Source organism: Mirounga leonina, unplaced genomic scaffold, assembly GCF_011800145.1.
Source record: "Mirounga leonina isolate KUSES-001 unplaced genomic scaffold, KU_Mleo_1.0 Mir_173, whole genome shotgun sequence".
NCBI classification, from domain to species: domain Eukaryota; kingdom Metazoa; phylum Chordata; class Mammalia; order Carnivora; family Phocidae; genus Mirounga; species Mirounga leonina.
Genome location: NW_023270447.1, coordinates 3674100 through 3701845, shown reverse-complemented (window position 1 = coordinate 3701845; position 27746 = coordinate 3674100). Strand labels below are relative to the sequence as shown.

The 27746-nt window shown below is 38.0% G+C and overlaps 1 protein-coding gene and 1 long non-coding RNA gene across 4 annotated transcripts in view; one reads left to right on the top strand and one right to left on the bottom strand.

Moving 5' to 3' along the window:
* GPSM2 (G protein signaling modulator 2) overlaps positions 1 to 27746 on the top strand; it is a 58649-nt gene extending 30903 nt beyond the window's left edge. For 2 of the 3 annotated variants that reach the window (XM_035017876.1, XM_035017875.1), the window contains exons 10-14: positions 4970 to 5040; positions 8461 to 8637; positions 11209 to 11368; positions 12417 to 12634; positions 26948 to 27746. In XM_035017876.1, coding sequence (XP_034873767.1) covers positions 4970 to 5040; positions 8461 to 8637; positions 11209 to 11368; positions 12417 to 12634; positions 26948 to 27175 — 854 coding nt within the window. In that variant the 3' untranslated portion in view covers positions 27176 to 27746. The remainder of the gene's footprint in view (positions 1 to 4969; positions 5041 to 8460; positions 8638 to 11208; positions 11369 to 12416; positions 12635 to 26947) is intronic. The other variant, XM_035017877.1, reaches the window with a different exon arrangement.
* LOC118019054 lies at positions 245 to 26948 on the bottom strand. The gene is made up of 3 exons (XR_004681542.1): positions 26284 to 26948; positions 11135 to 11350; positions 245 to 275 (listed from the first exon to the last, which is right to left on the bottom strand). It is a non-coding gene; the product is annotated as an uncharacterized LOC118019054 (long non-coding RNA).

Sequence of the window (27746 nt, the reverse complement as noted above, 5' to 3'; positions counted from 1 at the left end):
GTGTGAAGATTTGTTACACATTTGTGTAAGTGCAGTCAGGGTTGTAATGCAAATGTATCTCTTAATATGTGTCACTGTTAAAAAGTGAAAAACATTGGGGGCGCCTGGGTGGCTCAGTAGGTTAAGTGTCTGCCTTCCGCTCAGGTCATGATCCCAGGGTCCTGAGATTGAGTCCCGTGTCCCGGCTCCCTGCTCAGCAGGAAGCCTGCTTGTCGCTCTCCCTCTGCCGGCTGCTCCCCCTGCTTGTGCTCTCTCTCTGTCAAAAAAAATAAAATCTTAAAAAAAAAAAAAGTGAAAAACATTGATTTAATAGACATATAGAATACTGCACCTAGCAACTAAACAGTTCAAATTCTTTTAAAGCATTCATTAAGCACTTGAAAAATCTGACCACATGCTATAAGCCAATAAAGCTAATCTCAACTAATTTGAAAGAATCTGTATCACATAAATTTCATGCTCTGAGCATAATGCAGTTAAACTAGAAATTAACAAGAAGATAATATATAAAACATATTCATTTGAAAACTTTCAAACACATTTCTAAGTAAGTTATGGGCTGAGAAGAAATGGTAAATAAAAGTAGAAAATAGTTTAGGACTTAATTCCACACTGTGGGATAGGACTTACACTGGGTATTAGAACAAAATTTACATTATAATTAAGAAGGGAAAAGGCTGGGGGTGCCTGGGTGGCTCAGTTGTTAAGCATCTGCCTTCGGCTCAGGTCATGATCCCAGGGTCCTGGGATCGAGTCCCGCATCGGGCTCCCTGCTCCGCGGGAAGCCTGCTTCTCCCTCTCCCACTCCCCCTGCTTGTGTTCCCTCTCTCGCTGTATCTCTCTCTGTCAAATAAATAAAATCTTTAAAAAAAAAAAAAAAAAAGGAAAAGGCTGAAAAGTGAGTTGAATATCCAGCTTTTAAAACGTAAAAACAAAAAATAAAAGTAGAAGGCAAAAAATAGTAACAGAAGTTAATGAAATTAAAACAAAGATTCAATAGAATTTTGATACAAATTTGGTTCTTTAAAAAAAGACTAACAAATCTACAGCAAAAATTTTTTTTAAGTGAAAGAAGGGGACATAATACAGGTGCAGTAGAGAATAAAAAGATAACAGATTATCCTGAATAATTTATGACAAAATATTTGAAAACCTAAGAGAAATGGATAATTTTTAGAAATACAAATTACTAAAATTGAATCTAGAAAAAAATCTAATGGTAGGATGCAATGTGAATAGCATCCCTAATGCCTAAAACCATAAAGAAATTTGATCAGTAATTTAAAATCTTCCCACTGAGAAAATACTCGGCCGAGATGATTTTACAAATGAGACATTCAAGAAAATTGATTCCAACCTTCCACAAAATTTTGTAGATAACTGGAAAAGTAGGAACACTTTATCTTTCTGAGAACAGTGTAATCTGGATATACATATTAGACAATAATATAAGAAAGAAATTACAAGTCTTTACTCATAAATTTAGAGGCAGAAATTCTAAATAAAATATTCACAAACCAAATCCAGCAATGAATTTAAGTAAACAGTAAATCAAATGGATTGAACATTAGAAAATCAACTAATTTGTAATCCACCAGTGACCATAGTAAAGGAGAAAATAGCCTAGATATCCAAATGTATCAGTAACTCTATTAAATATAAATGTTTCATTTAAAGGACAGGCATATCAGACTGGAAAAATAATAAAATCCAACTAAATTGCAAGAGGAATATCTAAAATGTAAGGATATAGTAAGCCTGAAAGTAAAAGGATAGAAAAAGATACACCATGGTAAAACAAATCAAAAGAAAGCTGGTATAGCTATGTTAATATTTGTACTTGAAGGCATAAGATCTTGTTAGAAATAAAGAAGGTCACTTCACGATGGTTAACAATTCAGTTCACCTGGAAGCTAAAAGCCTTAAACTTGTGTGTTGCCTAGTAAGCCTAATAATAATAACAAAGCTTCAGTGCGTACATGAAGCCAAACTGACCAAACTAAAAGAAATGGGAAAATCCAGAATCATAATGGGAAATTTTAGTGCACTTCTCTCAGGAATTGCTTACATCAGAAAACTAAGTATTATAAAGGATGTCCGTTCTCTCCAAACTGATACAAATTGAGTGCACTGCCAAACAAATAATGACAGTTCTTTATGTAATTTGATGAGATTGTTCATGAATGTATATGAAAGAAAAATGATCCTAGAACTCAAAGCCAAAACATTCCCGATGAAAAACAAGAACTAAGTGCTTTCTCTACAGACATAAAGATTATAAAACTACAGTAATTATGACAGTGTGCTATTGGCATAGAGACAGACTGGTGGAATGGAATATAGAGACTGTCCTTCTATTCCTTGCATATATGGGAACTAATATTCACATAAATACCTTGATGGACTACAGATTGAAATATGGGAGATGGATTTAAAACAATAATAATTATGGCTAACACTTGCTGAATGCTTACTGTTTACCAGGCAGTGTACTGACCCCTTTATAGGTAATGATGCATTTACCATCACACAATGCTATGAGGTAGGTATTGCTGTTCTTTACAGATGAAAACTGAGTCACAGAGTGGTAATTGCCTAAGGTCATTCCACAAGTGAGTGCCTGGTCTGGCTTTAGAGTCCTACATGCTCAATTGGTATGCTGTAAGACCTCTGAAAATAAATGATATGAGAGAGGAAGGCCTTCTCAAGACAAAAACAAAACCATTAAGGAAAAGCTTGACATTTAAATTAAGAACTTCATTAAAAGAAATCATGAAGAGATAAAACACAGAGGACATTGCCACACATGTGATTAAAAAAGGATTTGTATCCTCAGTGTATAAGAATGCCTATAAATTAAAAATAAGACAGATAACCCAAATAAACAGTGGGCAAAATGATGAACAGAAGAAACACAAATAGCCCATAAATATATGAAAAGATACTTAACTCATTTAATCAGGGAAATCCACAGTGAGGTAATACTGGAAACCTATTAGAAGGCTGAAAATTAAAAGGTCTGAGAATACCAGTATTGAAATGTGGGTAATGGAAACTCTTACTCAGTGTTGACAGTGATAGAATTATGTCCATTCTCAAGAACAATCTGGCAACATTCTGGGAAAGTTGAGGATGTACTAAGCATATGACCAGCAGTTCCACTCCCAGTTACATACTGCTGATACCCAAACTGGAAGAAACTCTTGCTGATGCCACTAAGATATTTTTCCAAGAATCTCTGTAGTAGTACTTGCTTATATAACTAAAAAAAAGAAATGGAAGCAACCTATAAATCTGTCCCCAGTAGAACAGATAAAAGAATTTCCTAGTCCTAAAATGGCAATGAAAAACTACACATAGCACCTTGGCTGAATCTCACAAACGTAAGGTTGCTCAAAGGAATCAAGTTAGATATATATATAGTATGAGAGCATTTATTATATCATAAGCTATATTGCTTAGAGATCTATTCATATGTAATGAAAAGAAAAATTACAAGGAGGCTGCAAGTTATAGGGAGAGTCACACAGGAGGAGTTAATGTGTTGATAATGATTTATTTCTTAAGCTGGGTATTCGGTATCATATATTCCTTATGTCTTTAAAATATTGCTTAATCTTTAAAAGATTGAGTGGGTATGAAAATTCTCTATTTTATTATTTATTTTTTTAAGATTTTATTTATTTATTTGACAGAGACACAGCGAGAGAGGAAACACAAGCAGGGGGACTGGGGGAGGGAGAAGCAGGCCTCCCACGGAGCAGGGAGCCCGATGCGGGGCTCAATCCCAGGACTCCGGGATCACGAACCTAGCCCAAGGCAGACGCCTAACGACTGAGCCACCCAGGTGCCCTGAAAATTCTCTATTTTAATGATTATTAAAAAGAAATTTGAGAACCTTTTTATCTAACTTTATCATCTAATGTGATCTTAAAATGGAAATGAGTAACTTAGAAAAGAGTAACAATAGGGGCATCTGGCTGGCTCGGTCAGTAGAGCATGCAACTCTCAATCTCAGGGTCATGAGTTCAAGCCTGACGTTGGGCATGGAGCCCACTTAAAAAAAAAAAAGATAGCATAAGAATGTTATTTTGATTCTTAGCTCAAAATTGAAGGCCTAAAGCCTTTTCTTTAGGTTTTTACTTACTTAAACTGCCCTACAGTTTTTTGTCCTACTATAATCATTTTAGTGGTTTATTTTTATTTTTTTCCAGTTTTATTGAGAAATGTTTGATATACATGACTTAAGTTTAAGGTGTACAAGCATGATGACTTGATTTACATACGTAGTGAAATGATCACAGTAGGTTCAGCTAACATCCATCTTCTCATACAGATAGAAAAGAAAGAAAAAATGAAAAAAAATTTTCTTCTTGCGTTGAACACTCTTAGGATAAACCCTCTTAGCAACTTTCCTAAGTATCATAGAGCAATGTTAACTATAGTCATCATGTTGTACATTATATCCCTAGTACTTATTTACCTTATAACTGGAAGTTTGTACCTTTTGATCACGTTCCACTCCCCTAATCCCCTCTGTTTCTGGTAAACCACAAATTTGATCTCTTTTTCCTAGTTTGGGTTTTCTTTTTTTTTTTTTTAAGATTCCACTATAAGTGAGATCATACAGGATTTGTCCTTTTCATTTTTTTTTAAGAGTCTATGTGGATAATATAAAACCAGTTATTATAAAACGCCTTTTCTAAATTAAGGGGTAATGTTAGTAACCAAAGTTAGTTTCCAACCAAAATGTAACTTCCTTACATCAAAGCATTTTAGAGGGAGTGGATATTCTATTTTTATGTAGTTGGTATGGAAAATTATTATTCTTAAAAGAATATGTGTTTGTACATGTTCCCTGCTTCCATACGGGCTTGTGTAACAGACTTTAAAATTGAATAACCTAGTGATACTGAATTTGTAGTCTTAAGAGCTCCCCAGTTTATTTGAATTAATTTTTTTTTCAAAGGTGCACGCCCCAAGTTCGGACGCCGACACAGTATGGAAAACATGGAACTTATGAAGTTAACACCAGAAAAGGTTGGCGGCTTTTTTGTTTTAAATTTCTTGAACTGTTATAATCAAATATGAAATAACTTTTAATTTAAATGAATAGTTTAAATAAACCTTGTCTTGTATAGGTATCACTTTAAAATTTTCCTTTAAAAAGAATCAGAAAAAAGTACAGTCCAAAAAGAATGTGTATAGTATGTTGCCATCTGTATAAGAAAAGCATTATGCATATATATCCTTTGTAGATGCATAAAACTTTTCTGGAAAAATATGTAAGAAACTTGCTAACAACTGCTTCTGGGAAAAGTACTGGGTGTCTGAGTTAGGAGAGATATTTACTTTATATAAAGTTTGAACTGTTTGAATATTTTAACATGTACATGTATTTCATGTATTTTTTTTTTAAGTTTTTTTTTTTTAAAGATTTTATTTATTTGAGAGAGAGAATGAGAGAGAGCACGAGAGGGAAGAGGGTCAGAGGGAGCAGCAGACTCCCTGCCGAGCAGGGAGCCCGATGCGGGACTCGATCCCGGGACTCCAGGATCATGACCTGAGCCGAAGGCAGTCGCTTAACCAACTGAGCCACCCAGGCGCCCTGTATTTTTTCTTTAATTAAAAGATCAGAAAGCTTTTTTTTTCCAACTAAATAATGGCAATGTGATTGGCAAGGTTGATATTTATGATCAAGCTAGTTTTTCTGGCTACATTTCTTAAAAGCATTTTCTTAACTAACAACTAACTTTTTATTCAAGATCTTGTCTAGGCTTTTTTTTTTTTTTTAAGTAACAGAGAAGGGACTTCATAATTAGAAAAAGGTTATTTTTGTCTTTATTATTTTTATTAAGTTTTTTGTTTTAATTCCAGTATAGTTGACATACAGTGTTATGAGTTTCAGGTGTACAATATAGTGATTCAATACTTCTATACATTACTCAGTGCTTATCACGCTAAGTGTACTCTTTAATCCCCATCACCTATTTTATCCATCCCCGCCATCCTGGAAAAAGGTTTTTGAAGAATCTAGGCTGCTTTCTTACACCTTCATTTAACTTAATTTTACATTGTTAAAGTAGGCTGCTGTTCTTTTATGGTATATTTTATAAAATGCTTCTTATAAAATAGATTCATTATAATAACTTTAGAGAATTTCAACAAGAAAATTAAAATTATCAGTAATCCCACCTCCCAGTGGTAACTACAGTTACTAATATTTTGGTATTTATTCATCTTGCATTTTCATATGAATACTATCATATTTACAGATATGTTATAATGCATAGTTAATATATTACTTCTATGTCATTAAACATTTTTCTGCCCTATTATAACAAGCATATGATTTTTTTTTTTTTTTAAGATTTTATTTATTTATTTGAGACAGAGAGAATGAGAGACAGAGAGCATGAGAGGGAGGAGAGTCAGAGAGAGAAGCAGACTCCCTGCTGAGCAGGGAGCCCGATGCGGAACTCGATCCCGGGACTCCAGGATCATGACCTGAGCCGAAGGCAGTCGCCCAACCAACTGAGCCACCCAGGCGCCCCCAAGCATATGATTTTTTTAATATTGACTTTTTTTGTGGGAATAGTTTTCATAAGACTAACATCTAACTGATTTGAACTTATATCCAATATTCTTTTATTCCAATTAGAGTTGTTCAAAAACTCTGAAGGACTTCATGAATTCCCCCAAATAGCTACCTCTTACCTTGTCAGTTCTCAAAGCTGTCCAACCTGCAAATTATTTTTTTAAAAAACAACTTTAAAGTCAATTTAGGCCTCTTATTCTTGTAGGAACGTACTAATAAGTAGCAAAATTAATTTGCTACCTGTGCCTAGGTCTGTAGTGGTACTAACCGTAGATTCCATTAAGAAGCTAACCAGATTCAGCCCTGTAATTTTCCAAGAGCCAAATAATGACAGGTTTTATCTTTAAAGTATGTTTGGAATTAGTTGTTTTCTTTTCCTCATCATAAAGTTGCATTAGAGTTCATTATTTCATTAGTCTCAACAAAGTAAAGAAGCGTATATAAAGATAAAAGGGAGATGTCTGTATCAGAGGTGCTTCTCGGGAACGAGTACAACTGCAGGGAGCTCTTGAGACCCTGAATGTCAGAAAAATGCCTTTTTGCTACTCTCACATTTTTTTTTTAAGATTTTATTTATTTTTATTTGAGAGAGAGAGAATGAGAGAGAGGGAGTACATGAGAGGGGGGAGGGTCAGAGGGAGAAGCAGACTCCCCACTGAGCAGGGAGCCTGATGCGGGACTCGATCCCGGGACTCCAGGATCATGACCTGAGCCGAAGGCAGTCGCTTAACCAACTGAGCCACCCAGGCGCCCCTTGCTACTCTCACATTTGATTGGTAGTTCTGCTTAGTATGGAATTATTGGTTGGAAATCATTTTCCTTCATAATTTTGAGGACATTATTCCAGTCTGTATTCTTCAGTGTTTTTGTTGGGAAGTCCAAGTAAGTAAATAGGAAACATTTAAAATTTTTCACATTTCGAAACACTTGGGATTTAGGTGGGTTTTATGTTCTAACATCTGGGGCCATCTAGTTTTTCTCAAATCAGTAGACCCTGAAGTCCACCCTAGCAATAGTTTCCCCTTATCATCTGTATGAGAAAAGGAATGGGGGTGGGGTGGGGGGGTGAGGCTTCATTGGGTGCAGATAGCTGGCTTGGTTCACTCACTGGCTGCCTGTCTCACTCAGGTATGGTAGCCTCAAGGCAGGACTTACTCTGATTTGTGCCTCATGATGTAACTATGAAAATATGTTTTATCAAATTATCAGTTATTACATAACATAGACCTTTGGACTTACTTGCAAACACTTAAGACTGAAATGTTAAAGCTGCAAATGTCACATAGGTACTATACATACTGTAGGTTTTCCTTTCCACTCAGTAAATATTTGTTATATTGAGTCTGCTATTTAGAGGTTAAGTATATTTAAACCAGGTCTAGGTCTATATAAATTGTGATTAGATGTTTTGCCTATTGAGAATTTAGTAGTTAGTGAAAACAAAAAATATCACCAAAAAATTACTGCTATGTAAATTTTAGATGTTAATTTCTACAGTTAAAAAGTCTACATACACCCAAAATTTCCAGTTGTAACAGATTAACTCACATCCAGAATAAAACTTGCTCTTTCCCTGACCATTCAAATTTTATTTTTATGGGATTTTGGCAAACTCTGCTTACTGTTAAGTTCTTAAAAGCCACCATTTTAATGTTTTGGTAATGAGAAGTCCACAGTATACATTTGGTACAAGCTGTTGAAAATAGTGAGATACACTGGCAAAAAGGAATTTACCAAAGATCTAGCTGCCCCCCCCCACACACACACTAATGAGTGGCAATGGCAGGTTAATATTATAGAAAACCAGAGATAGCTTTGTTTTTTTCATGTCCTGCTTTCCATTTATGTTCATAATTTTGTAGGTACAGAACTGGAACAGTGAAATTCTTGCTAAACAAAAGCCTCTTATTGCCAAACCTTCTGCGAAGCTGCTCTTTGTCAACAGATTGAAGGGGAAAAAATGCAAAACTAATTCCTCCACTAAAGTTCTCCAAGATGCCAGTAATTCCATTGATCACCGAATTCCAAATTCTCAGAGAGTATGTATAAAAATAAGATTTTGAGTGCTGTGCTTTGAGTTACCTACATTTTAGTATTCTTGTATTGAAACAATATTTGGAAACAGACATTTAATACAAAATGCCATTTTTATTCAAAGAAGTCTTCCATATTTCCCTATCATTTCTGTCTTCTTCAAAGCTAGAAACTGTAATTTCTCCATTCATGAATATGTTGCTTCACTGCTTTGGACAGTAATTGTTTGTCCCTATTTGCAAATAAACTACCTTTTATTTTACTGCAGTGTCTCCCAGTAAAACTGTCCTTCTTTCAGCTTAGAAGTTAAAATAAATTAAATTTAGATGTTCAAGGATTTTAAAATACTAATTTAAAATAGTATCTACTAGGAGCGCCTGGGTGGCTCAGTTGTTAAGCGTCTGCCTTCCGCTCAGGTCATGATCCCAGGGCCCTGGGATCAAGCCCCACATCAGGATCCTTGCTCCGTGGGAAGCCTGCTTCTCCCTCTCCCACTCCCCCTGCTTGTGTTCCCTCTCTCGCTGTGTCTCTGTCAAATAAATAAGATCTTTTAAAAAATTAAATAAAATAGTATCTACTAGCATTAACTTCTATTTATTTATAGTGAAATAATAATAGAGTCAAAAACTATTTTGATGAAAAATGACCACAGGAATCAGGTTATTAAATATAACTTAAAATATTTATAAATAAAATATCAGGAGTATCTCTAATCTAGCTCTAAGCTATACTCTGATAAAAGAATCAAAATAAATTACAAAGATGATTTTTCTAATTATCAAGTCCATTTTTCAATTAGAAATTTTGAAAAAAATTGTGTTAGTCTTTTTTTTTTTTATGGACTTCTCTTGGTTCTCTTATCAGCATTCCATCTATGACTGTACCCTGGTAGTGTCCTTTGTCTTGACTTTTATCACTAGTTTCTTACCTATGTATGACTAACAAAAGGAAGCATTATGGGATATACAAAAATGGCTCAGGAATATTTTTATAGATCTAGAGCAGATCTCAAAGGCATACCTTTGTTCAAGGTTTGAGGTCTTAACTAAGCCCACTTAGCCCAACTGAAAATGTCCATACTTCCGGAGCCTCCCTGTGTTTTGATGTTCAGAATTTTGAATTTGAGCCTTTTTTGCCCCAAGGAAAGTCTTGTGATTAGTGCATCTGACCACAGTTTATGTACATACTTAATCCCAGTCCTCAAACTGAACATGTTAAAAATTGTACTCTCTCAACACCTCCTGTTTTCCTTATGTATGCCATGTTCTCCATCCCCCAAGTTAGGAACCCAGGTGTCATTCTAGACTCCCTCGCCTTCACTAACCACATCCAGTCAATCCTTACATCCCTCAGATCTGCCTCACCCCCTCCTTCTGAAAATAAACCTCTGCTACTATGTCTTAGTTCTTAGTGCACTACTGCAGCTCTTACCCAGATGTTTGGAATAGGCGCCTGAACGGATCACTTTCCCTGCATTAACCTCTGCAACCATTCAGAGGGGCCAGTTCTGTTTCTGTACAAAACTGTTTAAAATTATTACCAATGCTCTTACTTTTCATGTGGGATAACTTGTTAGTATGTCATACAGAGGCCCTTGTTTCAGTGGCTTCTTCCTCTTCACCGCCCCTACCCCCTATAGTTCATTATCCCCTGAGTACTACAGGCCTTTGGAATTGCATATTAATCAGTATGAAGCATATCTACCCTGCAAATGCTAATTCATTCTTCAGGAGCCAACTCAAATATCAGTTTCCCCTGTGTCCCTTAAGAATTAGTTCTGCCCTTCTCCTGAGGCCTATAACACTTTATATAAATGTACCTCTACTATAATATTTACATCATTATGAAAAACAAAATATTTTTTATTAAACACTGCAACTGTCATTTTAAGCTTTGAAGCTTTCCAAGTAAAATAGGACCAGTTCCCCTCTGCCCCAAATACTCATTTATTTGAAGTTTATATATTTTTTCAAGATCTCCAAATCTTTAATAAAGGACCTTGGAAATTATTCTTTGTTTACAGTTCTTAGTTTACTTTTAAATTCTGTTGTAGAATCTTAGAACTGAACTTTGAGCCTGGGATCACTAATATTTACGTAATTCATTCAGTATCTGAAGCAGTTCCCCAGAATATGAAGTACCTTTTTTTTTTTTTAAAGATATTTATTTGAGAGAGAGAGAGCATGAGCAGGATGGAGGGGCAGAGGGAGAAGCAGACTCTCCACTGAGCAGGGAGCCCGATGTGGGACTCGATCCCAGGACCCTGGGATCATGACCTGAGCCAAAGGCAGATGCTTAACTTAGACTGAGCCACCCAGGTGCCCTGAGGTACATTTCTTTAGCCCTGGAAATACAAGGATTAATAACTATACATAACTAGAATAAAATATAATTAGAAATGCTTTTTGTTAATTGGATTGAAATAACTTTATTACCAAGGTTGCCATCTTGAATTCTTTATAATGAAAGTGTCAATTTTTATTTTTAATCTTCATCCTTTACCTTTTGCATATGTAGGATATTGTTCCATTGATCTGATGATAATGCTGGAATATTTATATCTTCTCTCATTTCAGAAAGTCAGTACAGATACTATTGGAGATGAAGGGTTCTTTGACCTGGTAAGCCGATTTCAGAGCAATCGGATGGACGATCAGAGGTGCTGCTTACAAGAACAGAGCTGTGGGCCAGCTTCAACTGCAGCTTCTTCTACTCCCCCTAGAGTGATGCTAAAAAGTGAGTGATCTGTGCTTCTACCCCCCTTTTAATAGTTCCTTGTGATAGCTTGTGATATTCTTTCTGAGAGTTTAGTTCTCATCAGAGCAAGTACAGTAAATGAGCCTGAACCCAGGTTTATTGGAAATGCTGGTATTTCTTCAGTTCAAAACAAAGTTTTGTTTCAGTTTCCCTAGGTTTATCTGTATTTTAGTCCACCGCACTTTCTACTAACTACAGCATACTGTATCTCCCTAGATTCTTTGGGACTGGGAAAAAAATCTAACTTTAAAAGTAAAAATAGTGAAGGGAAAAAATTTAAGTTATACATACCTTATAATTCTATGTAAAACACAAATGCTTCCTATTTGGATTTTAAAAAGCCAGTACAGACTGAAGCCGAACCTATGACTAAGGCTGAAGCTAAGGTGTGCTTGAGCCGTAGAAAGGTCTAAAATGGGTTACTTAAAATTTTCTACTTCAGCTACCAAAAGACTTCCTCTGCCATAGACTAGGACTTATCAGCAACACTTAACTCTTAGTTAGCTAAATGGTTCCTGTCCAGGGCATAGAATAAAAACACTGTCTCATTCATCCTCACGTGAGAAATTATCTAAGAAAGACAATTTATTACCTTCCAAAATCTAGCTCCAGATCTTATAAAGTACAATTTTTTTTTTAAAGTAGGCTCCACATCCAACATGGAGCCCAACACAGGGCTTGAACTCATGGCTGTGAGATCAAGACCTGAGCCAAGATCAAGAGTCAGACAGTTAACCGACTGAGCCAGCGCCCCTTGTAAAGTTACATTGTGAGTGGGCGTTAGATAAAAGTAAATACAGTCAAATCTGAATAACATCAAACTGGATCATCTGAAGTCCTCTGGGATTCAGTCTTCCCTCCCTGCCCATCTAGTCAGGCCCCAGCCTATCAGTGACTCTGAGTGACAGAGATAAAACAGGGGGACAGAGTGGATGCTGGGACTGAACAAGGCAGAAAGGAGTTATATGTGTATTAAAAATATGCCTAAATATTTTTATAATGTTATGGATTTTTTTCCTATTCATAGCACCATCTGTTTCCATGGTATCCCCCAACACGGATGAGTTTTTAGACCTTCTTGCCAGCTCACAGAGTCGCCGTCTTGATGACCAGAGGGCCAGTTTCAGTAATTTGCCAGGGCTTCGTCTGACACAAAACAACAATAAGTCTGTCCTTGGCCACCTGATGACTAATGACAACAAAGAGCCTGATGAAGACTTCTTTGACATCCTTGTAAAATGTCAAGTATGTATGCATATTTGTGTCAGTCCGTGTATGCCTCAGATGCTGTTGGGAGCTTTGTCAGTATTATAATTCTAATTTGGGAAAGGCTCATTTTGTATCAGGGACACACTTATTATTCAGGGGCCCATCACACACTATATAGATCCCTGTGATGGCTTTTTACTTTATTTTGGGTGGTGAGGCGAGGTGAGATGTTGCTGATGACTCTCTGAGCTGTGCTGGAGAGGAGACTGTGAAGGGTATAAAAGGAGACCTAGAAAAGAGCCCCCCTCAAAAAAAAAAAAAAGCCCCCTTTTCTAAATGTTAGGAGAAAGCATTGGCAGCAGCCAGTGATTAATATGGGAAGAGTCTAGCTGGGGCCCTCGTTAGAGAACTTTAGGAGTAATGCACATATTGAGATAGCTTTCATTTTTTAGTTATTTTAATAATTATTTGCCAGAATGGTTAAGGAATATCTCAAATGGCTTGAAGAGGACCACAAGAAAAATAACCGTTATTTTTACTAAAGAGACATTTCCTCTGCCCAACCCTAATTCTGTGTGTTTTCTCATCCTTAAAAAGATGAGGTGATGACACATATACTATCCACCTGTCATTCATTCAACAGAAAATTATTGAGCATCTGTAATGTTCTCTGCACTATTCTAGACATTTGAGACACATACTTGGCTTTTAAAGGATCCTACGTTTTAGTGTGAGAGATAGTAAAAAGTCTGTACATGTGTATAGATATTCTAGGTCAGTTACTTGTAAGGTGCTATAAAGAAAATTAAAGCAAGATAAAGGAGTGGGGTATCCAGGGGTGGTGGTGGTTAGGGAAGATGTTTCAGGATTGGCATATGAACAGACATCTGCATGAGGTGAAATAGTCAGCCATGTGAATATTTAGTGAAAGTGTTCCATGCAGAGACGACAAGTCTCTTCTTGGATATACAAGGATAAGGGAGAGTGGTAGGAGATAAGGATGGAGAAATAACTAGCCTATATCTTATAGGCCATGATGAGGTCTTGTATTCCAAATGTGATAGGAAGACATTGGACGGTCTGAAAGCATGTGGAGTGGCACAGGGTGTTAGTAGAAAGACCAGCTAGAAAAACCAATATGGGTAATTCAGGCAGAAGATATTGGTGACTTTGACTAGTGTAGTGGTGGCAGTAGTAATGATGATAAGCAGTCAGAAGAGGGGTGTATTTCTGAAGTCACGGTTGACTGCAAAGACCTGTTAATAAACTGGATGGAGGGGAGGGTATAAGAATCAAGGCAGGCTCCTACCTTTTTGGCTTTGCACTCAGTCAGTGAATGGTACGGTTTACTGAAATGGAGAAGAAAAACAGGTTTGGGAAGAAAAAGCAGTTCTACTTTAGATACGTCAATTTGAGTTATGTAAGTAGATACTCAAGTGGCGATGTTGAGTAGGCAATTGGATATAAAAAATCTGGAGTCCCAGAGAGAAAAGATTTTTGGGAGTCATCAGCATATATAGCTGGTATTAAAGCCTTGGGAAGATAGTATCTAAAGAATAGATAAATATGAAGACTAAGCCCTGGGAATTCCAAAATCTAACTGAACAGAGAAAGGTAAGCCAGCAAAGCAGCAGTCAGCCCAGAGAGTGATAGAAGCAAACTGAAGAAAGTGTTTTAAGAACCCTGCTAAGAAGCCAAGTAAGATGATGGCTGATCTACTAGATTTGGCAACATGGAGATTATTAGTCATTTTTAGTGACATGATGGGGACAAAGGATTGAGGGGGTTGAGAACATGGAAAGTGTAAAAGGGGAGATAGTGGGGTTTTTTTTTCTTTTGGGAGTTAATACTGCATAAATGATCAAGTAGAGGGAGGAACAAGTGATGCAGCATAGTATGGGATAGTTGAAGTTTTTGCACAGGTGAGAAGGAATGCAGAGTATATGTCTACAGATGTGGAGGTAGTTGTACGTAGGAATTCTCTCTGGTGGCTTTTATTTTGTTACAAAGTAAGAAGTAGGGCCATTAGTGGAGATTGTGGAACATGACCAGGGAAAAGTAAGAGAATTATTGAGCTACCCTGAGGACTCATTTGTCAGTAGAGTGGTATATTTTCTTTGGGTATAACCAACTGCTTAAGAATACAGAGATTTAATCAAGGTCAGTATTTTGACAGAATAGGATGGAGGGGGAGAGAAGTACATACCAGGGAATTACTTTAATAAGGGACTTTGGAATCTAGGCTGCATCTAAGGAGGGAAGTAAGGAAATAAAAGGTATGGAAGTGAAAATTAACAGCGATCCCAGTGGCTTTAAGAAATACTGAAGACACGTCCCTAATAACAGACCATCAACATATATGAAGCAAAAATTAACAGAACTGAAGGGAGAAATGAACATTTCTAAAAATAGCTGAAGGTTTCAAGACCCCCCCCAATAACAGGACAACCAGGCAGATGATAAACTTGAACAACACAGTAGGCTAACTACCTCTTACTTTTCAAGTGCACATGGGATATTCTCCAGGAAAGACCATATGTTAGGGCCACAAAGTAAGTCTCAACAATTTTAAAAGACAGACCACAAAAGGATGAAGTTAGAAGCAATAACAGAAGGAAAAATGGAGAATTCACAAATTTGTGGAAATTAACCAGTAAGTAAAGAGGAAATCATAAGGGAAATTAGAAACTACCTAGAGACTGATGAAAATAACACAATATTCTCAGTGAAGGCAGTATTCAGGAAAATTTTATAGCTGTAATAAGGAAAATCTCAAATTAACAACCTAACTTCACAGCATAAGGGGCTAGAAAATGAACTAAACCTAAAACTAGCAGAAGGAAGGAAATGGAGAACAGAAAAATAGAAAAAAAAAATCAAATCTTAAAGCTGGTTATTTGAAAAGTTTAACAAAACTGGTAAACAGAGAAGCCTCAAATTACTAAAATTAGAAACAAAGGTGGGGCCATTACTCATATTCCACAGAAATAATAATAATTTTAGGAGAATACTATGATTATGTTGGATAACCTGTATGAAATGGATAAATAACTAGAAACACAAAATCATCCAACACTGAATCATGAATAGAAGATAGACCCATAATTAATCCATAAGGAGATTATATCAGTAATCAAAAACCTCCTGACAAAGAAAAGCCCCAGACCTGATGGCTTCACTGGTGAATTCTACCACACATTTAAAGAAGAACACCAGTCCTCATACTCTTCCAAAAAACTGAAGAGAAGGGAATACTTCCTATTCCTAAGTCATTCTGTGAGGCCAATATTGTCCTGATACCAAAGCCAGACAAGACACTACAAGAAAACTTGAGACCAATATCCTTTTTGAATATAGATGCAAAAATCATCAATAAAATACTAGCAAACAGAATCCAGTAAACGGATTATACACCATGCCCAGGAGGGATCTGTTCCTGGAATGCAGGTATGGTTCAACATAGGGGAATCAATCAATGCAACACATACACATTAATAGAATGAAAGCGGAAAAAACCACTTGATCATCTAAATGAAGAAAAAGCATCTGACAAAATTTAACACATTTTCATGTTAAAAACACTCAACAAACTAGAAATAGTAAGAAACTACCACAACATAATAAAAGTCATTTATGAGGGGTGCCTAGGTGACTGAGTCAGTTGCAGTGTCTAACTTGATTTCAGATCAGGTCTCAGTATTGTGGGATCGAGCCCCATGTGGGGCTCTGCACTCAGCATGGAGTCTCCTTGTCCCCCTCCCTGTGCACATGTGCACACGAATAGATTTAAAAAAAAAATCATTTATGAAATATCCACAGCTACCATCATACTCAGTGGTAAAAGAAAAAAACTATTCTCTAAGATCAAGACAAGGAGTCCACTTTCACCACCTCTATTCAACATAATATTGGAACTTCTAGTAGAGCAATTAGGCAAGAAAAAAAATCCAGATTGGAAAGGAAAAAAATTATCTGTCAGAAATGACAGTCTTAGATATAGAAAACCCTAAAGATTTCACCAAAGCCCACAAAAAACCCTGTCAGAACTAAGAAACAAATTCAGCAAAATAACAGGATACAAAATTAATATCCAAATATCAGTTGTATTTCCATACACTAACAATGATGAACAAGTTATTACAAGTTATTGGGAGGGGGGGAATTAACAATTTTTGTAATAGCATCAAAAAGAATAAGCTACCCAAGAATGAACTTAACCAGGGAGGTTAAAGACTTGAACAATGAAAACTATAAAATGTTTCTGAAAGACATGAAAACCTCATAAATAATATGGAAAAAAACTCACGTTCATGGATTATAAGACTTAATATTGTTAAAATGCCAGTACCACCCAGAGTGTAATCTACAGATTCAATGCATTCCTTATCAGAATGTAAATAAGGTTTTTTACAGAAACAGAAAATTCCACCCTGAGATTCCACAGGAACCCAAATAACTGAAACAATCTTGAGCAAGCAGAACAAAGTTGGAGGCCTCACATATCCTGATTTCAAATTTTACTACGAAGCTACAGTAGTCAGTTATGGTACTGGCATAATTACAGACATATATACCAATAGGAAAGAGAGCCCAGAAATAAATCCTTGAATATGTGGTCGAATGATTTTCAGCAAGTATGCTACGACTATTAAATGGGGAAAGGATTCTCATCAACAAATGATTCTGGGAAAACTATCCACATGCAAAAGAATGAAGTTGGACCCTTACCTAATACCATATATAAAAACTGATTCAGAATGGATCAAAGACCTAAATGTAAGAGCTAAGACTATAAAATCTGTAGAAAACGTTAAGGGGAAAGCTTCAAGATTTTGGATTTGGCAGTGATTTCTTAGTTATGACACCAAAGGCACAGGCAACAAAAGAAGAAACAAACTGGACGTCATGAAAATTGCAGTGTCTAACTTGATTTCAGATCAGGTCTCAGTATTGTGGGATCGAGCCCCATGTGGGGCTCTGCACTCAGCATGGAGTCTCCTTGTCCCCATCCCTGGATCAAACAATTTTACAAAAGTAAAAAGGCAACTCACAGAAAATATTTGCACATGATATAAACGATAAAGGATTAATTCAGAATATAGAGAACTCTAAAACTTAACTACAAAAAAAGCTATTTCAGAAACGGGCAGGGGCGCCTAGGTGGCTCAGTCGGTTAAGTGACCGACTCTTGATCTCAGCTCAGGTCATGATCTCAGGGTCATGATACTGTGCCCCATGTTGGGCTCTGTGCTAGGCGTGGAGCCTGCTTTAAGATTCTCTCTGCCACTCCCCCCCACCCCCCGCCAAAGAATCCAAACAGACATTTCTCCAAAGAAAATATACAAATGGCCAATAATCACAGGAAGGGATGCTCAACATCACAAATCATTAGAGAAATGCAAATCAAAACCACAACGAAATACCATCTCACACCCATTAGGAAGCTATCATTAAAAAAAAAAAAAAACCCACCAGAAAACAAGCATCAGTGAGGATGTGGAGAAATTGGAACTGTCAGTGCACGGTAGGTGGAAATAGAAAATGGTGGAGCTGCTATAAAAACAGTATGGTGGGATTTTCCAAGATGGCGGAGGAGTAGGAGAACTCAGTTTGGTCCCAGAAATTCTGCTACATATCCATCAAATCATTCTGAACACCTGTGAACTCACCCAGAGATCTAAGAAAAAGAATTGCTACAATTCTACAAATAGAAAGGCAACCACACAAGATGGAAAAACTCACCTCAGAAGAGGCAGTAATGACTTACCAGGGACCTACTCAATATAGATATAAGTAAGACATTGGAACTAGAGTTCAGAATAACAATTACAAAGACACTAGCTGGGCCTGAAAAAAGCATAGAAGATACTAGAGAATCTCTTTCTGGAGAAATAAAGGAACTAAAATCTAATCAGGTTGAAATCAAAAGGCTATCAGATGCAATAAAAAAATGGAGGCTCTAACTGCTAGGGTAAATGAGGCAGAAGAGAATTAGTGATAATGAGGACAAAATCATAGGGAATGAGAAGCTGACAAAAACAGATAAACAACTACTGGATCATCAGAGAAGAATTTGAGAGATAAGGGATACCAGAAAGTGAAACAATATTAGATTAATTGGGATCCCAGAAAGGGGGGGGGGCGTGCAAATTATAGCTGAGAACTTTCCTAATCTGGGGAAGGAAACAAGCATTCAAGTCCAGGAGGCACAGAGAACCCCCCCCCCCCAAAATCAATAAAAATAGGTCAACACCTTAACATATAATAGTGAAGCTTGCAAATCTCAGAGACAGAGGAAATCCTGAAAGCAGCTCGGGACAAGAGGTCTATAACCTAAAATGGAGAAACATTAGACTGACAGCAGACCTGGCAGGCCAGAAAGGACTGGCATGATATATTCAGAGCACTAAATGAGAAATATGTAGCCAAGAATACTTTATCCAGCTAGGAAGTCATTCAAAATAGAAGGAGAGATCATAAAGCTTCCAGAAAAAAACAGAAACTAAAAGAATTTGTGATCACTAAACCAGCCCTGCAAGAAATATTAAAGGGGATCCTTTAAGCGAAGAGAGAGCCCAAAAGTAACATAGACCAGAAAAGAACAGAGATAATATACAGAGACAGTGACTTTATAGGTAATTCAATGGCACTAAATTCCTATCTTTCAATAGTTACTCTGAATGTCAATGGGCTAAATGCCCCAATCAAAAGACAGGGTATGAGAATTGGATAAAAAAGAAAGACCCATTGATGTGCTGTCTGCAAGAGACTCCTTTTAGACCCAGAGACACCTCCAGACTGAAAGTGAGGGGGTGGAAAACCATTTACCATGCTAATGGACATCAAAGAAAGCTGGGGTGGCAATCCTTAGACAAATGAAATTTTAAAAAAAATTTTTTTAAAGATTTATTTATTTGAGAGAGAGAGAATGACAGAGAATACATGAGGGGCGGAGGGTCAGAGGGAGAAGCAGACCCCCCGCTGAGCAGGGAGCCTGATGTGGGACTCAATCCCGGGACTCCAGGATCATGACCTGAGCCGAAGGCAGTCGTTAACCAACTGAGCCGCCCAGGCGCCCCTGAAATTTTAAATTTAAACCAAAGATGGTAATAAGAGATGAGGAAGGACACTATATTAAAGAGTCTATCCAACAAGATTAACAATTGTAAATATTTATGCCCTTAACATGGGAGCAGCCAATTATATAAACCAATTATTAACAAAACTGAAGAAACACACTGATAACAGTACAGTAATAGGAGGGGACTTAAGATTTATTTATTTGAGAGAAAGAACAAAGAAAGCACAGGAGAGGTGGGGAGGGGGAGAGAGAGAAGCAGACTCCCCACTGAGGAAGTCTGGGCTCAATCCCAGGGTTCCAACTCAGGGCTGAATCCCAGGACCCCGAGATCTATGGCCTGAGCTGAAGGCAGAAGCTTAACTGACCGAGCCCCCAGGCACCCCAATAGTAGGGGACTTTAACACCCCACTCACTACAGTGCACAGATCATCTAAGCAGAAGATCAACAAAGAAAAAACGGCTTTGAATGACACACTGGACTAGATGGATCTCTCAGATATATTCAGAGCATTCCATCCTAAAGCAGAATGCATTTTTTTTTAAGATTTTTATTTATTTATTTGACAGACATAGCGAGAGAAGGAACACAAGCAGAGAGAGTGGGAAAGGGAGAAGCAGGCTTCCCGCTGAGCAGGGAGCCTGATGCAGGGCTCGATCCCAAGACCCTGGGATCATGACCTGAGCCGAAGACAGACTCTTAACAACTGAGCCACCCAGGTGCCCCCCCCCCTTTTTAAGATTTTATTTATTTGACAGAGCACAAGCAGGAGGAACGGCAGGGAGAGGGAGAAGCAGGCTCCCTGCTGAGTAAGGAGCCAGATGCGGGACCTGATCCCAGAACCCTGGGATCATCACGACCAGAGCCGAAGGCAGACACTTAACTGACTAAGCCACCCAGATACCCCAGAATACACATTCTTCTTGAGTCCACATGGAACATTCTCCAGAACAGATCACATACTGGGTCACAAATCAGGTCTCAACTGGTACCAAAAGACTGGGATACCCTGAATATTTTTGGACCACAATGCTTTGAAACTGGAACTCAATCACAAGAGGAAATTTGGAAAGAACTCAAATACTTGGAGGTTAAAGAGTATCCTACTACAGAATGAATGGGTCAACCAGGAAATTAAAGAAGAATTTTTAAAATTCATAGAAACAAACGGAAAATGAAAAAACCTTTGGGATGCAGCAAAGGCGGTCCTAAGAGGGAAGTATGTAGCAATACAAGCCTTTCTCAAAAAGTAAGAAAGGTCTCAAATATACAACCTTACCTTACACCTAAAGGAGCTTAAGAAAGAATAGCAAATAAAGCCTAAACCCAACAGGAGAAGAGAAATAATAAAGATTAGAGCAGAAATCAATGAAATAGAAATCAAAAGAACAGTAGAACCGATCAACGAAACTAGGAGCTTGTTCTTTGAAAGAGTTATTAAGATCAATAAACCCCTAGCCAGACTTATCAAAAAGGACCCAAATTAATAAAATCATGAATGAAAGAGGAGAGATCACAACCATCACTAACGAAATATAAACAATTGTAAGAACGTATGATGAGCAACTATATGCCAACAATTCAGGCAATCTGGAAGAAATGGATGTATTCCTAGAGGCGTATAAACTACCAAAACTGAACCAGGAAGAAATAGAAAACCTGAACAGACCCATAACCAGCAAGGAAATTGAGGCAGTCATCAAAAATCTCCCAACAAACAAGAGTCCAGGGCCAGATGGCTTCCCAGGGGAATTCTACCAAGCATTTAAAGAAGAATTAACACCTATTCTTCTGAAACGGTTTCAAAAAATAGAAATGGAAGGAAAACTTCCAAACTCATTCTGTGAAGCCAACATTACCTTGATTCCAAAACCAAAGACCCCACTAAAAAGAATTACAGACCAATATCCCTGGTAAATATGGATGCAAAATTCTTACCAAGATACTAGCCAATAAGCTCCAACAGTACATTAAAAGGATTATTCACCACGACCAAGTGGGATTTATCCCTGGGCTGCAAGGTTGGCTCAACATCTGCAAATCAATGTGATACATTAATAAAAGAAAGAACAAGAACCATATGATCCTCTCAATAGATGCAGAAAGAGCATCTGACAAAGTACAGCATCCTTTCTTGATTAAAACTCTTCACAATGTAGGGATAGAGAATATCATAAAAGCCATATACGAAAAGCCCACAGTGAGTATCATTCTCAATGGGGAAAAACTGAAAGCTTTTCCCCTAAGGTCAGGAAAACGACAGGGATGTCCACTCTTAACACTGTTCAGCATAGTACTAGAAATCCTAGCCTCAGTAATCAGAAAACAAAAAGAAATAAAAGGCGTCCGAATTGGCAAAGAAGAAGTCAAACTCTCACTCTTTGCAGATGACATGATACTCTATGTGGAAAAGTCATACAGGAATTAGCAAAGTGGCAGAATGTAAAATCAGTACACAGAAATCACCTGCATTTCTATACACTGAAAAAGAAGGAAGAGAAATTAAGCAGTCGATCCCATTTACAATTGCACCCAAAACCATAAGATACCTGGGAATAAACTTAACCAAAGAGGCAAAGGATCTGCACTCAGAAAACTATAAAACACTCCTGAAGGAAACTGAGGAAGACACAAAGAAATGGAAAAACATCCCACACTCATGGGTTGGAAAAACAAATATTGTTAAAATGTCTGTGCTACCTAGGGTAATCTATACATTCAATACAATCCCTATCAAAATACTATCAACTTTTCTCACAGAGCTGGAACAAATAATCCTAAAATTTGTATGGAACCACAAAAGACCCCAAATAGCCAAAGGAGTGTTGAAAAAGAAAACCAAAGCTGGTGGCATCACAGTCCTGGACTTCAAGCTGTATTACAAAGCTGTCATCATCAAGACAGTATGGTACTGGCACAAAAGCAGACACATAGATCAATGGAACAGACTAGAAAACTCAGAAATGGACCCTCAACTCTATGGTCAACTAATCTTCGACAAAGCAGGAAAGAATACCCAATGGGAAAAAACCCATCTCTTCAACAAATGATGGTGGGAAAATTGGACAGCCACATGCAGAAGAATGAAACTGGATCATTTTCTTACACCATACATCAAAATGGATGAAAGACCTAAATGTGAGACAGGAATCCATCAAAATTCTAAAGGAGAACACAGGCAGCAACCTCTGTGATCTCGGCCACAGCAACTTCTTGCTAGACACGTCTCCAAAGGCAAGGGAAACAAAGACAAAAATGAACTATTGGGACTTCATCAAGGTAAAAAGCTTCTGCACAGCAAAGGAAAACAGTCGACAAAACCAAAAGACAACTGACAGAATGGGAGAAGATATTTGCAAATGACATATCAGATAAAGGGCTAGTATCCAAAATCTGTAAAGAACTTATCAAACTCAACACCCAAAGAACACATAATCCAATCAAGAAATGGACAGAAGAGGGGTGCCTGGGTGGCTCAGGTTCAGCATCTGCCTTCGGCTCTGGTCATGATCAGATCTGATCCTAGAATCAAGCCCCCTGCCGGGCTCCCTGCTCAGCAGGGAACCTGCTTCTCCCTCTCCCTCTGCAGCTCTCCCTGCTTGTGCGCTTGCTAATAAAATCTTTAAAAAAAAACTTTTTTTAGGGCGCCTGGGTGGCTCAGATGGTTAAGTGTCTGCCTTCGGCTCAGGTCATGATCCCAGGGTGCTGGGATCAAGTCCCGCATCGGGCTTCCCGTTCCTTGGGAGCCTGCTTCTCCCTCTGTTTCTCTCTGTCTCTCATGAATAAATAAATAAAATCTTTAAAAAAAAAAAAAAAATTTTTTTTTTTAAATGGGCAGAAGGCATGAACAGACATTTCTCCAAAGGCAACATATAAATGACCAACAGACACATGAAAAAATGCTCAGCATCAGGAAAATACGAATCAAAACCACAATGAGAGGGCGCCTGGGTGGCTCAGTCGTTAAGCGTCTGCCTTCAGCTCAGGTCATGATCCCAGGGTCCTGGGATCGAGTCCCGCGTCGGGCTCCCTGCCTGGCGGGGAGCCTGCTTCTCGCTCTCCCACTCCCCCTGCTTGTGTTCCTGCTCTGGCTCTCTGTCAAATAAATAAATAAAATCTTTAAAAAAAAAAACCACAATGAGATACTCACCAGGTCAGACATTTAGTCAGAATGGCTAAAATTAACAAGTCAGGAAATGACAGATGTTGGTGAGGATGTGGAGAAAGGGGAACCCTCTCACACCGTTGGTGGGAATGCAAGCTGGTGCAGCCCCTCTGGAAAACAGTATGGAGGTTCCTCAAGAAGTTGAAAATAGAGCTACTGTATGACCCAGCAATTGTACTACTGGGTATTTACCCCAAAGATACAAATGTAGTGATCCGAAGGGGCACCTGCACTCCAATGTTTACGGCACCATTGTCCACAATAGCCTAAACTATGGAAAGATCCCAGATGCCCATTGACAGATGAATGGATACAGAAGATGTGGTATATATATACACAATGGAATACTCTCAGCCATCAAAAAAAATTAAATCTCACCATTTACAGTGCTGTGGCTGGAACTAGAGGGTATTACGCTAAGTGAAATAAGTCAATCAGAGAAACAATTATATGATCTCACTCATAGTGGAATTTATTATTAACAGGATCATAGGGGAAGGGAGGGAGAAATAAGACAAAATCAGAGGGAGACAAACCATAAAAGACTCTTAACTATAGGAAACAAACAGGGTTACTAGAGGGGAGGAGATTGGAGGGATGGGGTAACTGGGAGATGGACATTAAGGAGGGCATGTGATGTAATAAACACTGGGTGTTATATACAACTGAAGAATCCTTGGACTCTACTTATGAAACTAGTAATATGTTAATTAATTGAATTTAAATTAAAAGAAAAAAATAAGCTTAACAGTGTTCCTTGTCAGCAAGCCTGATGAAAAACTGAATAATGAGACAATGGAAACCAAGACTGCCTTTAAGAAATTCTCAAGATTAAAACTCAGCTTAAATGTTAAAAAAAAACAAAACAAGGGGCGCCTGGGTGGCTCAGTCGGTTAAGCGTCTGCCTTTGGCTCAGGTCATGATCCCAAGGTCCTGGGATGGAGCCCCGCATCAGGCTCCCTGCTCAGCGGGAAGCCTGCTTCTCCCTCTCCCTCGGCCTGCCACTCTCCCTGCTTGTGCTCTCTTTCTCTCTCAAATAAATAAAATCTTTAAAAAAAAAAAAAAAAAGTATGGTGGTTCCTTAGAAAGTTGAAAATTACCATATTATCCAACAATCTCATTTCTGGGCATATATAACCCAAGCAGTTGAAATCATGGATATGATATTTGTACACCAATGTTCAAACAGCATTATTCACAATAGCCAAAAGATAGAGGCAACCAAGTGCCCATTGGTAGGTGGATAAAATGTATATACCAACACAGTGGAATATTTTTCATCCTTAAAAATGAGGAAAATTCTGAAACAAGCCACAACATGGGTGAACCCCGAAGGCATTATGCTGAGAAGCAGGCAGTCAGAGGAGGACAAATACTATACAGTTCCACTCATATGAGGTAAAGTAGTCAGATTCATAGAGACAAAATAGAATGGTGGTTGCCAGGGGCTGGAGAGGGGAGAATGGGAGCTACCGTTTAAAGGTTTCAAGTTTTGGTTTTACAAGATGAAAATGTTCTGGATATGGATGGTGATGACCACACAGCAGGATGAATGTGCTTAATACTAAACTGTACATTTAAGAATGGTTAAAGTGGCAAACTTTTACAATTTAAAAAAAAAGTTTCCTGGGGGATTACTGTCTAGGCTGATCTGGAAAATTGGAGGTGGCAGTCAACATGGGATGCTTGAAATCATGCTTGTAAAGACAATGCGATTACTGAGAGTGGCCAAGTCTGGCCTATGACCACGGGAGCTAATGGATAAGGCAGAGGTAAAGAATGAAGACCAGAAGAGAAGAGGTCTAGGGACCCCAGTGCCCAAGTGTTGGATGAGTTGGAGGACAGTGAAATCACCACAGCATAAAGGCAGGAGAAATGAAGCGTGAGCCGGGTGCATGTGTGTGGCGGGGCGGCCGCTCAGGAGGAGGCCTGTGAGGGTCCCAGGGCTGCGGGGTTAAATGTGAAGGCAGGTCAGTGCACAGTGCCCAGCAAGAGTGGGCACTCCAACGTCAGCCTGCATATTCCCACGCTGGAGCTTACAATACCAGACACTCTATGTACACTTTTAAGTGCTTATATTTTTTAGTTGATCAATAACATTTCTAATGTACTTCTAAAATAAGGATCGGTAAGTTAAAACTTCAAGGAAAAAATCTGGGCTATTTAACACATTTAAATGCTTAAGACAGGGCTAGACAGAGAACATTTTAGGCTTTTCAGGCCCCATGGTCTTTGTCACAACTGCTCAACTCTGCTTTTGTAGCTGGCAAGCAGCCACACGCAGTTCATCAACAAATGAGCATTGTGGTGAAATGAAAAGGAAACGTTATGTACAAAAACAGGAAAAGAACACAGTAAGATGGGATAGAGTAGAGCCTAGTCTAAGGGTGAATTCTAGAACGCAAATGCCCATACCCAGAACAAGTTGGCAACTCATTCACCTCTGGTTGCTTCTGATTCTGCACAGCTGGGATGGTATCTGGGGCTCTGTTCTTTCTAAAAATCCTTCAGGTGACTTGGTGGGCAGTGAGAACCACTTCTCCAAATGGTCCTTCCCAGAAAGTGGGTTCCGGTTTGCTGACCCCTGGCCTGACACAGAATTTGTAAGGTAGTGCTGCAGGGTTTTTGTACCTAACATTCTAAGGATTTGAGAAGTTGTATTTGCCAGTGCCTACTCTGTAATATTTGACCTTGTATCTTAATTAATCTTACCAAAGCCATGATGTTACACTTCTACATAATACTTGCTAGATTCTGATTATGGAAGTCATGGCAAAAGTTTGTTTTTTTTCTAAAGATCTTATTTATTTATTTGACAGATAGCACAAGTAGGCAGAGTGGCAGGCAGAGGGAGAGGGAGAAGCAGACTCCCCAATGAGCAGGGAGCCCGATGCGGGGCTCGATCCCAGGACCCTGGGACCATGACCTGAGCCGAAGGCAGACACTTAACGACTGAGCTACCCAGGCGTCCCAATGGCAAAAGTTTTATCAGGTTTCAGGTCTGAAGATTAAATTTCTGAGACGAGGCAAAAAAAAAGTTTTTTTTCTTGTGATGACAAACATTAATGAAGTATTTGTGTTTTAATCTCTCTCATCAATTTTCAGGGGTCCAGATTAGATGATCAAAGATGTGCTCCACCACCTGCTGCCACAAAGGGACCAACAGTACCAGATGAGGACTTTTTTAGCTTGATTTTACGTTCTCAGGCAAAAAGAATGGATGAACAGAGAGTTCTTTTACAACGAGATCAAAACAGAGACACTGAATTTGAACTGAAGGACCTTTTGCAAAGTAATGCTTTGATGGAATTTAAAAATACAGGAAAAAAATAAGCAAACCGCTAGTTATTATGGATATTTTTTTAAAACGACCTTATTTCCTTTCAGAACACTGAAGGGAAATTCAATCTATTACTTTTTCCTTAAGAGGAGAAATTATAACACTGTAATACAGCTTAAAATGCTCTAGAAATGATGTAAATATTTAACCTTTAGTAGTATGATATTAACATTCCTCTGGACACGCACTTGTTGCAGGGTGGAGGAGTCTTATAAAAGGTGCTTCATCAACTTTTGTGATTAAGGCTCAGGACTGTGTTCTTTGGCAACTTGTTAGATTCCTTTACCTAGAGTTTGTAAAGTAGGAAGATAAATGAATCTAGACTAGAATTTAATCCTCTTGCTAATTTTTTTTAATCTTAATTGACAATGGCATTCTTCTATACTGAACCATGGATGTAGTGAGAAATTTTGCTGTTTAGTAAAAATAACTTACCTGACCAATGTGTAAAAAAGTTAGTCTTATTAAAAAAATCTAGATCTTTTTTCTGTTAAGAAAGTCATATTTTCAGTATGTTATTAGTTCGAAGCCATTATAAAAACTCAAAATAAACTTTCAGCACGT